This window comes from Neolamprologus brichardi, chromosome 3 (genome assembly GCF_056152115.1).
Source record: "Neolamprologus brichardi isolate AB-2024 chromosome 3, ASM5615211v1, whole genome shotgun sequence".
Classification (NCBI taxonomy): Eukaryota; Metazoa; Chordata; class Actinopteri; order Cichliformes; family Cichlidae; genus Neolamprologus; species Neolamprologus brichardi.
In genome coordinates, this window is record NC_142106.1 from 14,043,835 (window position 1) to 14,057,962 (window position 14,128).

Below are 14,128 nucleotides of genomic sequence, written 5' to 3' on the forward strand. Positions count from 1 at the left end.
CCAGAGGGACCGATAGCGCGATATGGCAGCCTCGCTTCTGTCAGTCTGCCCCAGGGCAGCTGTGGCTACAACTGTAGCTGCCTCCACCAGTGTGTGAATGTGAGAGTGAATGAATAGTGGAATTGTAAAGTGCTTTGAGAGGTCACGAAAATATATAAATATATATATAATAATATAATATAAATCCATTATTATTCATTATAAATGAGGAACGTAACAGTAACAAACCTTAAGACTAGAAGTATAAATATAACCATAGCAACAAGCTAAAATAATAAATATGAATAGATCTTTTTCTTAAAGAGTTCAAAAACACACTCTGTTATTCTTTTACATGTATGTATGCCTCCCACAAGGATTACTTACTGACAAAAGTGTAAGTGGACAAGAGATCAGAGATAGACGAGATGGGACGAGCCAAATTAATTACAGTCTTTATTATTTTACATGCTAACCTAAGTTTTACTTATCTTTAGTTTTGGCTTCAATGCCTTGCAGGATAACAAACCAAGGTCAGTGATTTTCTTTTAAATATGTCAAATATGTGTTAAATTCTTCTTTTATGTTTAGGGTTGGCAGCCAGAACCACATGAGAATTATTTTAATTGCTTTGCACAACCATGACATCTTTTTTTTAATTTTAACTGTCACAGCTCGTCTGACTGTGAGTCCCAGCAGCTCTCAGTTCTTTGAAGGAGACTTTGTGTCTCTGAGCTGTGAGGAAGACGACAGCTCTGCTGGATGGACTCTGAGAAGAAACTCAAGCAAACAACAGAGGACTCAGTGTGGAATAAAGTGGGGAAAAGCTGGTTCTTCATGTAATATAAGTATGATGGTGCCTCATGACAGTGGAGTTTACTGGTGTGAGTTCAATCAGAGTACCATCAGTAACATGGTTAACCTGACAGTCACTGGTAAGCTGAGTGTGTGGAGTTAGTGTTGATGAAGCTGTGTGTAAATGGATGAAATGCTGTAGTTTGTCTCTGTGTTGAGGTGGATCAGTGATCCTGCAGAGTCCTGTCCTCCCTGTGATGGAGGGAGATGACGTCACTCTGCTCTGTAAAACAAAGACCACTCCCTCCAACCTCCCAGCTGCTTTCTATAAAGATGGCGTCTTCATTGGGAATAGGCCTACAGGTCACATGACCATCCAGCATGTTTCCAGGTCTGATGAAGGCCTCTACAAGTGTGACATCAGCGGTCATGGAGAGTCTCCATCCAGCTGGATCACTGTCACAGGTGACACACTCACCTGTCTGTGTTTCTGCAGCTTTCAACATTCACAATGTGACGACAACTTAATGACTGTGTTTGCTTTATTTTAGAGAGAAACACCACCACACCTCCACCTGCCTCTTCTGCTGGTTCCTCTCCACTTGTCCCCGTGTTGCTGACAGCTGGAACAGTCTGTGTTGTGTTAGTAGTGATGTTACTGGTTGTTTTGGTGGAACGACATGTTGACAGGAAACTAAAAGGTGAGACTTACTCTCTTTCTGTTGCATGAACGTCTCACGTTAGTATGTTTTTCAATTTTAACAATATTCAAAGGAAAGATGAAACTTGGTTAAAAGCAGCTCTGTGGAGTTTTCCTTATTATTTTAATATCCATCCATTCGCTTGTCCAGTTAGAGTAGCAGGGGGTCTGGAGAGTATCCCAGGTAGGTGGGCTACACCCTGCACATCATCAGTTAACTCTATCAAGTGCATGTTGTTGGAGGAGTACTCACACAAAAAAAGAGGGAACATGTAAACTCCAGACAGATAGTAGATTCAAATACAGGGTCTTCTTGCTCCAAAACAACAGTGCTAACCACCATGTCAATGCTGCCCAAAGGGTACTTTTTATATTTAAACTAATAATAATACAAAAGTAATCTTAGGTATCAAACATATATTTTATGTCTTCTATCATATTCAATATAGGCATTCAGAAGAAATTAGAACAAAGGTCACGGGCTTGAATGTGCCGATATCAAATGTTCTGATTGTTGTCTGGCTCAAGAGGAGGCCCAAAACAGCGATGAGACAAAATAAAGGTCTGTATGAGGAAGTAACAGACTGCAAAGCATTCTGGTTGTTCGTCTGCACGGCAATAACCATCACAGAGCTGTTTTCATGGTTACAGACCACAGGGGTTAAAACTTTCCCCTGCAAAGAAGACTATCTTTACTCTTCACCTCACACTAACGTGCAGTTTAAACAGTTTATTGTGCTGAGTGAGTTCTTCCTCCCGCAGTCTAAAGACATGATCGGTGTTAACTAATGATTTCAAATTGGATAGATTGTTAAGTTGTCTTTTTTAGTCCTGTGACAGACTGGAAACCTGTCTGGTGTGCAGCCCACCTTTTCACACTATCCCAGTGGAGATAAGCTTCAGTCCTCCTGCTCCAGTTGTTAAGAAAATGTATGGATCATTTTAGTGATACACATTTTTAAAAGCTTATTTAAAGCCTACAGTCATGCCATAGATCACGGTAGCTGTTCTGTGCTTGTAGAAGTCTGTAGCGGTGAGTCCTGTTCCTTGTGTGCAAACTGTATTTTCAGAACTAATAATAATAATAATCTGTGATCATCCGGTTTCCTGTTTCAGATGAAAACTCACAAGCTGCTCAAATTTTACTGCAGGCCACACATACACATGCAAACATTAAATTATTAATCAGTTCTGCACAATTTTATTAGTCACAAATCCTTCAACTGTGGACTTCACTGTAATGTAGCCCACATGTAATGATTTTTTGAGTTTCTCTGACATCCTGTCGCATTTTTCTATGGTTATGGGGGTTTCATGAAAGCAGGTCTGTGGTCAGTCAGTTCAAATATAGCTTTGTGTTTCAGCTCCATCTTCATGTTTCACAGCAGTACTCTTGTTAAAGTATATACTCAGTATACAATCTCTACCTTAGTTTTGGTGTCTCTAAAATTATATCCTGTCTCAGAGTGATGCTGAAAAACTAGTTCATGCATTTATTACTTCCAGGCTGGACTACTCTAATTCATTAATATCAGGATGTCCTAAAAACTCCCTGAAAAGCCTTCAGCTAATCCAAAATGCTGCAGCAAGAGTAGTGACAGGGACTAGAAAGAGAGAGCAGATTTCTCTGATTTTGGCTTCCCTTCATTGGCTTCCTGTTAAATCCAGAATTGAATTCAAAATCCTGCTCCTCACATACAAGGTCTTAAATAATCAGGCCCCATCTTATCTTAATGACCTTGTAGTATCATATCACCCTATTAGAGCACTTCACTCTCACACTGCAGGCTGCAGTGTGCAGTAAATACTAAATATTTTCTGTTATTTAAGTATTTATTCAAAACACAAAAGAACGTGAGACTAACCTTGAATATTAACAAAAGTTGAGCTGTTTAATATGGCTGATAAAAAGGTACAAAAAGGCACATGCACACTGGGGAGAAACTACATAGAAATAAACTGGCAAAATTGAATGTTGAACACAAAGAACAAAGAACAAAACCTTGAATGTGGAAAATCCTGGAAACATGAAAAGGAACAAGAGATGACCTGACAAAAACTGAATGAGAAAACACAAACTAAATGCACACAGGAGGATAATGAAGGGATGGGGAACAGGTGGGAACACAGCTGGGACAAATCAGACCTAACGAAACAGGGCGAAGCAAAGCTAGACACACTGCACATAGGATAAGGACTTTCACAATAAAACAGGAAGCAGACATGACAACAGGAACTGGATAACATAAGACACGCAGCATGAAACACATAAAGGGTGAGGGAAACCTAAATACAGGGGTAGAAAACAAAAGGGGAATCTAATAAACAAATTAACTTAGCTAGCCTAAAGAACTTAAAAATAAACATCAACATCCAAATAAACTAAAACTTAAAACGCTGGGTCAACAGACCCAGGAACGTGACAATGAGAGCTCGTCGTTACAGGGGGCTGTGGTGACAAGGCTACAGAATCTGCCGGCAGCCGGCTACGCCAGCTGTGCCAGGGCAAACCGAGTCCAGATGCCCAGGGTCTGAGGGCCCCCCACCCCCCGGAAAGGGCCCGACTGAGCCACGGGTACCAGGCCCCGCCAAGAAGCCACCAGAAGTGAGGAGGTACATACCTGAACGCCAAGCCCCAGACACCGAGAACTACCGATGCACCAATGGCTGAGGGGCATCAGCCACCGGCAGGGAGTGTGGTGGGGGGGAAATAACCTCCCAAACCTGGGGAAGTATTCCCAGAGAGGTGGAGTCTAACACCCATTTGGATCGGGGCAAATAGTACCAGCACCACCAAGCCCCACAGAGCCCGAGGAGCCCCCGACCCCACCACAGAGGAAACTGCACCCACCCCATTATCCAATCATTTCCCAGACTACGTAAGACAACAGACACCCAGGTTGAGTTCATTCTCCACCTCTACTATAGCTTTACCCCACCAGCTGGAGCTCCTCCAAGGATGTGACAACTTCCCCGCCAGTTAAAGAGGACCCCATTTCTGGCGTACAGGACAACAGAGGTCCTGTACGCTGGCACCGTGTGCACACACCCACCCACAACCCCGACAACACACCAACCAGTAACCAAGCCCCCACAGACCCAAGCAAGAGCCCCAGCTCAGAGGCAGAGCACCCCCAGATCCACACAAGGTGTCAGTAACATTTGGGCCATATATATCAACAATACGTAGCTTTTTGTTAAGTTTAGATAATTTAATGATTAGGAATCGACCCTCTGGATCTATACCAGGTTTAGTTGTTTCTCTCCCTTCTATTCTTTCATGCCACTGATTTTTTACTTTGTTTTCTCTATCCTGATGTTTGGCTGTGTTCACTATTCTTAGTCTGACCTTTTAAGAAAATACTTAATAAATAAAAACCATAATAACAAGATTTTATGATTTAAATAGCACATGAAGATAAGAAACATAAACAAGACATTTATTAGTTGTAATGATTTTTACCTGCAGCAGTATGACATCAGTTTTGCATCGAGTGCCATTTGAGTCCTGCACAAAAAGGTGGAGCATAATTAATCTGACTGATTTTTATGTCATCGTTAATGTAACAGCAGCAGTATCTATAGGACTGCCTGCACTGATGCTCGCTTTATGTGTTTTCGTCTGCAGAGAGTGATGCAGCTGCAGTCGACTCAGCAGTGAGAACAGAAGATGTCACTCATGGACAAATCGACATCAAAGAGAAGCAAGAAGAGGCAAAAATGTACAGCTGCTGTCCTTTGTCTCCATCATGGTTCAAGATGACTTTTAATAGGGGTGTGTGAGCAGTCTTCTATATTTTATTGAAATTGTACGGTGGCCCTGAGAGGCCAAACGGACCGTAAAATTGCGATTTTTTTATATCTTGTGGTTAAACTGTTAAAAAAGAAAAAAAGAAAAACAACTGTATCTGCAGATGTTATGTGATCTGAAACTTTTCATATATTATCCATCTTACCATCCATTTTTACTCCATTTGAACAATTCAGGGTCATGTGGGCGGCCCGAGGCCTAAAACAGAGAGACAGAAAACCTTTCGCACTCGCATTTACACCCTCCTTTTACAATCATCATTTAACCCACGAACTGTATGTCTTTGGATTGGGGGAGGAAGCCAGACTACCTGAAGGGAACTCAAAATATGGCAGTGGGCTCTGGCTATACACAATACACAAAACCCCCACCCCACCAAATAACAGTTAAATGTTTATAGGAACTCATATTTCACAGCAGTTTCCCCTTATCCTAGTCTTTAGTCTTGCAATAAATGCAATAATGTGAGCTCACTTGCTGGAACGTGTTAGGAGTCTGTCTGCAGCATTTTGGGTTACTTGGAGGTGTGAAAGCCAGTAAACACGCACATGTTTCTCTAGTTTGGATCAGGAGACTACGGTTCTCGGTTAAGAAATATTCCTTAAATGAAGAAAACTGTTTAATCAGTTTATGCTACCATAAATGCTCACTTACAGGAGTCATGTACATGCACAGCTGTCCTTCTGTTTCACTGTGAAATAAAATGATTATCATGATGAAATGAAACTCTTCTTTCTACACACTTAAAGGCTTTTCTTTGATTATCACACACGGGACACATGCTTGGCCCACCTTTATGCACAGTATGATGGATTTACTTATACTGGTAAAAGTGTTTCCAAGAAAACTGATGACAGATGCCTCAGAGCCACGTCTGTGTATGTTAAAGTAATGGATGGTAGCTGGTATGGCTTTAACTATAAGCACATATGTGAGGCCTGGGCAGTGGACTCAGTGATGAAACTTGGTTTTGTTGCTTTAGATTTTGTTTCTGTACCAGAACACCAAAAATAACCGCGGGTATGGCATGTGGGCACATAAAGGTGTTTGTGGGTGGGAGTTTACACATCACCAATGTCCCTCTGATGATCAAGAGGGACTGTAGGAGCCATTCTTGGGTTAATACCTTATGTGGTCGCTAGAGGTCACCTTTTTCTGTTTTGATCATGTAAAGGTATTTAAGGTAGACGCACGTAATCGGCGTCAGGTGTGTCATTAATTGTAAGAAGGCAAACAGTTTGTGACCGTTGCACTGTTATGTTAAGATTATATGGAATAAAGACCAAAAAGGACAAGATACATACTGCTGGAGTTATTGGACTTTTTACTTAATTCATCCATACAAGTGACATTGTGTCACCCCCGTTAACGACCACCTCAGTGGCTTCAAGCGTAGGCTTAGCCTCTACATGTCTGTGAAGGTTCTCAATCATCGTAGTCAAAGGAGCTTGCAAAGAAAAGCGTCTGGACTTCTTTAAGTTACTTGAAGACGTTTCACCTCTCATCCGAGAAGCTTCTTCAGTTCTAAGGTCAAATGGTGGAAAGTCCCAGATATAAACCTAGTGGGAGTTTCCCCCCACAGAGGGACAAAAGGACAGAGAGGACAGATGTTTTGAAAGAGGAGTGAAAGAAGCCATCTATGTCCACTGTGAGCGACCATCTTTGAACAGAGGCGGTGGTTTACGACACCAACTCTCTGCCATCTATAATCCAGTTTTGAGATCCCTTCCCAGACGCCTTAACGCCCACTCACACCCTGGGACATCTGACCTCAGGAATTCGCATGATAGGGTGGGGCCAGGTTTCACAATGAACTCACCCGAAACTCTGGCTGATTGGGACCCACACCCAGTTTCACACCTTGGCTCAGGCGATTAGAGCATCATCAGGGGGTCCTTTTGTCCCTCTGTGGGGGGAAACTCCCACTAGGTTTATATCTGGGACTCTCCACCATTTGACCTTAGAACTGAAGAAGCTTCTCGGATGAGAGGTGAAACGTCTTCAAGTAACTTAAAGAAGTCCAGACGCTTTTCTTTGCAAGCTCCTTTGACTTAGCCTCTACAGGGACATTGCTGCCATCTACTGACACTAAATTGCACCAACAAGCTCTCCAACTCCGAAAGGTAATCTGAAAGCATCTGGTACTTTCAGACCACATAGTACAAACTTACTTTTTAATAATAAATTATTTAGAAAAATAAATAAAATACTTGCATTACAGTAATCCAGCCGAGTGCTAATAAAGGCAGGGATAACTGTCTCAAAATGCTGCCGTGAAAGAATTGGCTTTATTTTAGCCAGCTGCCTGAGCTGAAAGAAGCTTGAGTTTACCACTATCTTAATCTGACTGTGAAGTTACTGATCACAGTCCATTTGACCCCCAGGTTTGTGACAGTTGGCTTATTATACTGGGCCAAGGAATCTAAATACACATTGGGGGTCTCAGAGGGGCTACAAAAACCATTACCTCGGTCTTTTTATCACTGAATTTTAAAAAATTAAGAGACATCCAAACCTTAATGTCATCAAGACACTGAAGTAAAGGCTGTGTGTTTTTTCTTTAGAGAGACATAAATCTGACAGTCACCAGCACAGAAGTGAAATGCAATGCAGTGTTTTCTCAGTATAGAACCAAGAGGGAGCAGATCCAAAGAAAAGAGGAGGGGGCCGAGAACTGAGCCCTGTGGGACACCACCGAAGAGACGAGCGGAGGACGACACATGGTCACAGAGACTAACACAAAAAGTTTGCCTGGCAAAGTAGGACCTGAACCAATGCGGTGGTAGAAAAGTCAGTGTAAGCATCAACTACATTACCCAGCAGTAGGGATGGGTACCGGTGTCTGACATAAACGGTAGTAACCAGACCGAAAATCAGCGCGCATTTCGGTGCTTCATTTCGGTGCTTTTTTTCCTGAGCTGTGACACACTTTGAATTCTAGCCAATCATTTTACGTTTCCGAGGATAGTAGGCGGGCCCAGGTACGTACGTACTTTTAGAGCAGAGCTACAGATTAAAAATACCCAAGGCGAAGCGGTCAAAAGTCTGGCTGTACTTCACAGCAAAATATGCAAACTCAGCAGCCTGCAACAAGTGCTTTAAGCTGATACTGTGATACTGTCAAAGGAGGTAACACCTCAAATCCAATGAAACACCTGGCGACGCATAGCGTTTTTTTTTTAAAGCAGAAAAATGCGCCGTATGTGATAACTTGCTGCGAGACCTCACACCAAGCGCATCTCCTGCGGGTGTGGTGGTGATGGATGATGATGGCAGCGGCAGCCGTTCTTCTCTGCGTGAGTAGCTTCATGATGTTCGTGTGTAATTTACGTTGAGTAGGCTAACCAGGTTATTACATTAATGCATGTAAGGTGAACTAGCAAACATCATCATAGCTACATGCGGCTGTCTTCTTGTTTGATGGCAGATACTCCCTTCACCCTGGCCAAAAAGGCTAAAATGACTAAAGAAAAAGTGGAAAACAGTTAAACATGAGAGGTTTTTGGACAAAGTTTGTTTTTGTTTAAGCACTGCTTCCAGCCAAGAGTGATGCCATATATGCCCTATAGCTGCAGAAAAGGCTAACATTGTTATCTTTTTACAAAAAAACAGCTGAACATGAGAGGTTTTTGGACCAATTTTGTGTTCTCCATTCTTTAAGCACCGGTTTGAGCACCGTTTGAGCACCGGCACCGTTTCAAAAGTACCAGTTTGGCACCGGTATCGGATAAAACCTAAACGATACCCATCCCTACCCAGCAGCCTCTGTGGCTCTGATTCATGGGACCCCTGAGTGAGATAGCCTGACTTGTTCCTGGGCTGATGAGAAAGGAGAAGAGAGGAAGAAAACCAAATAGCCCACCCTGTGGTTGATGTGAATGGTGTGTGAGTTAACATTCCACGTTTAAGATGCTCTAGCCTAATACTTGTGCGCATTGGTTTTAGCTACCTTTGGCATATGTGCTAGTTAATGATAGCTATGGCTAGTTTCTAGCCTTGTTCCAGCTTTTTTTGTTCCCTTTACCAATTCACATAACTTTGTGTGCTGTAATATTATTGTATTACGTAGTGGTTAACTAGAGGGCTGACTGCTTTCTAACTACCTCAATATGAATATGTGTCCCTTGTATTGGAGTGCCATCTTGTGGCTCAATTTAGGTAGTGCTTTAATAAATGTAAACGCTGTCAAACTGATGCTCAGCCGTAGCATAGTTGTTGTAGAGAAATTCATGGCTAGCTCTCTTACCCTTTAATCTGTATTTATGTTCTAATGCTTTTCCTGTTCTTGATCGCAGAAACCACCCCACATCACCCCTCTACATCCTCCCACACTATGCCATATCTCCTCGTACCACCAATCTGAGTACAAATAAATTCCACCTGTTACAATCTACTTCCTGGATGTCAGCTTCTCCTTCTGACCGAGGATAACTATTACAGCACAACCCAGCATTAAACTGATCTGCGCCCTTCTGTACACCAGTGCCCCTAATGCCCACCCAGTGCTCAAAACAAGTGAGTGAAATGGCATGATCCACTGTATCAAACACATCTGTCAAATCTAAAAACACAAGAACAACACAGTCCTCAGAGTCAGTAGCTAAAAATATGTCATTAAAAACTTTTAAAAGGGCTGATTCAGTGCTATGAAATTGTTTAAACAGACTGGAACGTCTAAAACATTTAGTTTTTCCAGGAATGTCAATAATTGGCTTTGAACCATCTTTTCAAGAATTTTGGAAAGAAAAGGTAGTTTGGAGTTAGGCCTGCAATTTGCAAGAATTGTAAGATCAAGATCAGGTTTTTTAACTATGGGTTTGACTACAGCATGTTTAAAATCTGTAGGAACTACACCTGACATGAAACTGTGGTTTACCAGCTCACGAACTGTCATGGTCCTGGGTGTTTTCCAGTGTTTTATGTTTAAGTTCTATTTCCTGATCATTGGTTATTCATGGGTTTCATGGGACAGACCGGCGACCTGTCCAGGGTGTACCCCGTCTCTTGCCCTAAGACAGCTAGGATAGGCTCCAGCACCCCCCCTCGACCCTGAAAATGATAAGCAGAAGTGAATGGATGGATGGATGAAGGCAACACGCAGAGTGTTACAAGCATCGCCCTAAAGAATGTAGCCTCATGGGCAGTGTAGTCGTGCTGCAGGGAGAATGGACTGACATACCCTGTAGCTGCCCACTTGGAATGACCACTCGTGACGCAGAGAGCTTCGACTGATGCAACTTTATTCTCTCCTCTTTAAACCACCGACAATATGGCACCGTGAAAACTATAAAGATGCACAAACAAATGCCATTAAACATTTAAGTAGAAAGTGCAGAAATGTTCACATTTTACTATAGAAAATTATTTTGATTAACTCAAATAGTGACATTGACATAAATCAATAGTTTTTAAACTATTTATGTTACAGCATTTAATAAAATTAATTAACGACAACCTTTCTGTCTCTTAAATACATAAACAATCATTTGCATCATTAAACCAACCTCTTTCTGCTTCTAAGGGTGCTAATCATGCTGAACCAGCTAGCCAACCTCCTCCATGCACATCTCTTAGCCAGTCTTTCCACACCACAAACAAATGACATGAATATACAATAAAAAACGAATTCAACCACATTGAGTAAACTTTCAGAGTTATAGCATGTGAATAAAATACATAGTTTGCACGAGTATTTTCAAAAAATAAACGTTTTTACTCACTCGGAAGCAACGCGTTTGTGACGTTTTGCTGAGAACAGAACAGGAAGTCTGACACAATAAAAGAGGAAGTGCTAAGGTACTCTTCAAAATAAAAGCACAAAGTAAAGTGGCTTGCCGGCATTTATATACCCGTTATGTGTCTGTGAGCGAGGGAGGGAGAAAAAGGAGAGCCAAAAAGTACGAGTTGTCATCGAGCAGAAACGGGAGCTGGAAGCACGTAAATATAATAATAACCACTGCAGCCAAGAAGAGTGCCTGACGAGCCCAGTTGTAAGTAAGCTATTAAGACTCGACAGTACACCGTGTTCGTGTTTTCCTCCAAAAACAATAAGTTCCGTTGGAGCAGCCTTTCAACGCCTCTCTCTGTCTCTGCTAGCAAAGTTGATCCAGACAACAAAGTAAAGCTAGTTTTCGGCTACGAGCCCGACACGAACCCACTGTATTAGTTAGAGGTCCCTTTACTACGGTTCGGAGCCGCGGACCTTCAGTAACAGTAATAAATCACAGCAATAGTACATTCATGTAGTTGTAAACAGCATGATAATATATTAAGTAATCCAAAGTATTCAGAATACGTTACTCTCATTGAGTAACGTAACAGAATGCGTTACAAAATACATTTTGGGGCATTTAATCTGTAATCTGTAGTGGAATACATTTTAAGAGTAACCTTCCCAACACTGACTCTCCTTCAATAAAAGCTCACTCACATGTCAGCCTGTGCCTGCATTTTGGGTCTTTATCTCACCTCCACGCTCTTCATTATCAGTTATCAGTTCATTGTTCTCTTGTAGGGTCTGTGACTGTAGTGTAGACATAGTCTTCATTAATCTGAGGAAAGGGTAGTGTCTCTGAATTATCTGAATGTATTTTGTCAACTTGTAACTAGTTTTTATTGTAATGAAATTTCATGAACTATGTTCTGATACTTTATGTGTTGTGTTTCTCATTTAATGCACTTTATTAAATAAAGTTGTTACAGTAACAGAGTTGTGTGTTATCAGCAGCAGTGGGTGTTATAGTTATGGACATAATTTAGAGGAGAGTTCAGTTTTGCCTCTGTACGCCACGACAACATATTTGACAATACAATCAAGATGTGACTGATGTGCAAACTTCCAGCTTTAATTTTATGGTTTAACAGCCGCATGGCATTCATTGGTTATGAATTGGAGCAATTTTTATGAGCAATCCCCTATTTTCAGAGGCTCAAAGGTAATTAGACAAAGTAACATTGTTTTTTAAATATAAGCACAGGTTTTACTTGGCCTGAAGTCCTAAAGTCCTGAACAATGAGGACCTGAAGTCTATCAGCCATGCACATCACCAGATGCTGTTTCCATCCTTGACAAACTTTGTCAGGCATTTACTGTGTTGATTTGCTCTTTGTGACTTTCTCTGTCTTCAGTTTTGTATCTACTAACTGAAAAGTGGCTCTTTTGGGCTGAGATCAACTGACTGACTTGGTCATTGAAGAATATCCCATTTCTTTGCCTTGGGAAAGGCTTGGTTTACTTTTGCAGGATGCTTTTCTTTTTTTCCAGAGTATATTCTTGTACACTTCAGTCCTCCTATGTATGTGCTGTGCTGCCAGCATTCAGTTCACAGCATACGGCACTGTCAGATCACACAGTGCAAAACAGGTTTTTATATTTAAAAAAATATATATTTGAAATTATAATTATCTCAAACAATAAGATGTGTTTTAATGCAATTATTGTTAATCTTTTTTTTATGTAGTGTTAGAGCATTGCAGTAATGAGGCCATACAGCCTGTGTCCTGAGTGTTTTCTGGTGTAATGGGGTAAACTGTCCTGCTGGGGGAGTGCTCTTAATGTCATTAACTCTACTTGTCGATTGTTCTAATGTTGTGGCATGTATCCACCTGTTGTTTACACAAACATCAGTAATTTTTCCTTATAATGTCACATTAAATGATATTCATCTTTAACTTTTAATGTTAACCTTTTAAATATTCTGGTACTTTTTGTGCCCCCGGTTCACACTGATGAGCCACCGTGTGGTATCTGTTACTCTCACATTTATATTCATATCAGTCTGAAACCACAGCCATGGCTAATATAGCTTCTATAACTCACAACAGCTCATTTCTGTCCCCACAAAAGGCTGAGACACTCAGAGGTAGGCACGCGAACATATATAAAGAAATGAACACTCAAATGAACATGCTATTAAGGCGCACACCAGCATTAGAAGTACAGATATTTCCATGCTTGGTCCCAAGTGAGCATCAGAATGATGCTGAAAGGTGATTTAAGTGAAGGTGAATATGGCATTGTTGTTGATGCCAGACCGGCTGGTCTGAGTATTTCAGAAACTTACTGGAGTTTTCCCACAAAACCATCTCTACGGTTTACAGAGAATTGTCTGAAAAGTGATGATGAGAGAGGTTAAAGGTCAGACTGCTTCAAGCTAATGGTAAGGGAACATAAATAGCCACTCATTACAGCCAAGGGATGCAGAAGAGCACAGTATGCACAGCACAAAGGATGTAATAATGGCTAAGAACAGGAAACTGAGGTCACAATTCTCACAGGCTCGCCAACATCAGAGAAGATTGTAACAACATAGTCTGGTCGAATGCTTCAGCATTTAGATGGTCAAAACTGGTGTAAAACAACATGAATGCAGACTGCAAACATGATTATGGGCACAGACCAGTTTCTAAAAAGGAGGCTTGTATGTTTTGAACAGATAAAGATATATATCTGGGAAAACTGTCACTCAGTTTGTGCAGTGCTTCAAATTCAAAACGAGTCGATGTTTTTCAAAGAGCAAAAATATTCTAAACATTAAAGATTCTGCTTTTTTACTATTTTCTGTTCAACAACATTTTTGATTTTCTAGTTTAATCTACTTGTTACACACATCATTCATATAGGCAAAAAAAGCATATGGGGAGGAGGGCGGGGTTTGCTCTGTGACAAAAAGAGAAAACAGGCCACATCAGTCAAGAGGACAATGGATGACGCGTCTCTACTATTTCTGCTCTGTAAGTGAAGAATATCTTTCTTTTAAATGTTGAATTTTTACTGTCTGTTCTGTTAATAAACAATAATGGAGGAGAAGAAAAAAGGCTGAATGGACTGAACAGCAGGTTAA

The 14,128-nt window shown here is 41.2% G+C and overlaps 1 protein-coding gene across 1 annotated transcript; it reads left to right on the plus strand.

Annotated features, from left to right (window-relative positions):
• The first annotated feature begins 562 nt into the window (after positions 1-562).
• On the plus strand, positions 563-5,257 carry LOC148103577 (low affinity immunoglobulin gamma Fc region receptor III-like). The gene is made up of 4 exons (XM_087838771.1): positions 563-914; positions 994-1,239; positions 1,326-1,475; positions 5,103-5,257. The coding sequence occupies exons 1-4, from the start codon at positions 563-565 to the stop codon at positions 5,255-5,257; spliced, it is 903 nt and encodes a 300-aa protein (XP_087694897.1).
• The last annotated feature ends 8,871 nt before the right edge of the window (positions 5,258-14,128 follow it).

Excerpts from the sequence above, each read along its gene's own strand:
- LOC148103577 (XM_087838771.1), top strand. The coding sequence starts at position 563 with ATGTTTAGGGTTGGCAGCCAGAACCACATGAGAATTATTTTAATTGCT. Across the intron at positions 915-993 it reads GGTTAACCTGACAGTCACTG|GTGGATCAGTGATCCTGCAG; the intron begins GTAAGCTGAGTG and ends CTCTGTGTTGAG. Across the intron at positions 1,240-1,325 it reads CAGCTGGATCACTGTCACAG|AGAGAAACACCACCACACCT; the intron begins GTGACACACTCA and ends GCTTTATTTTAG.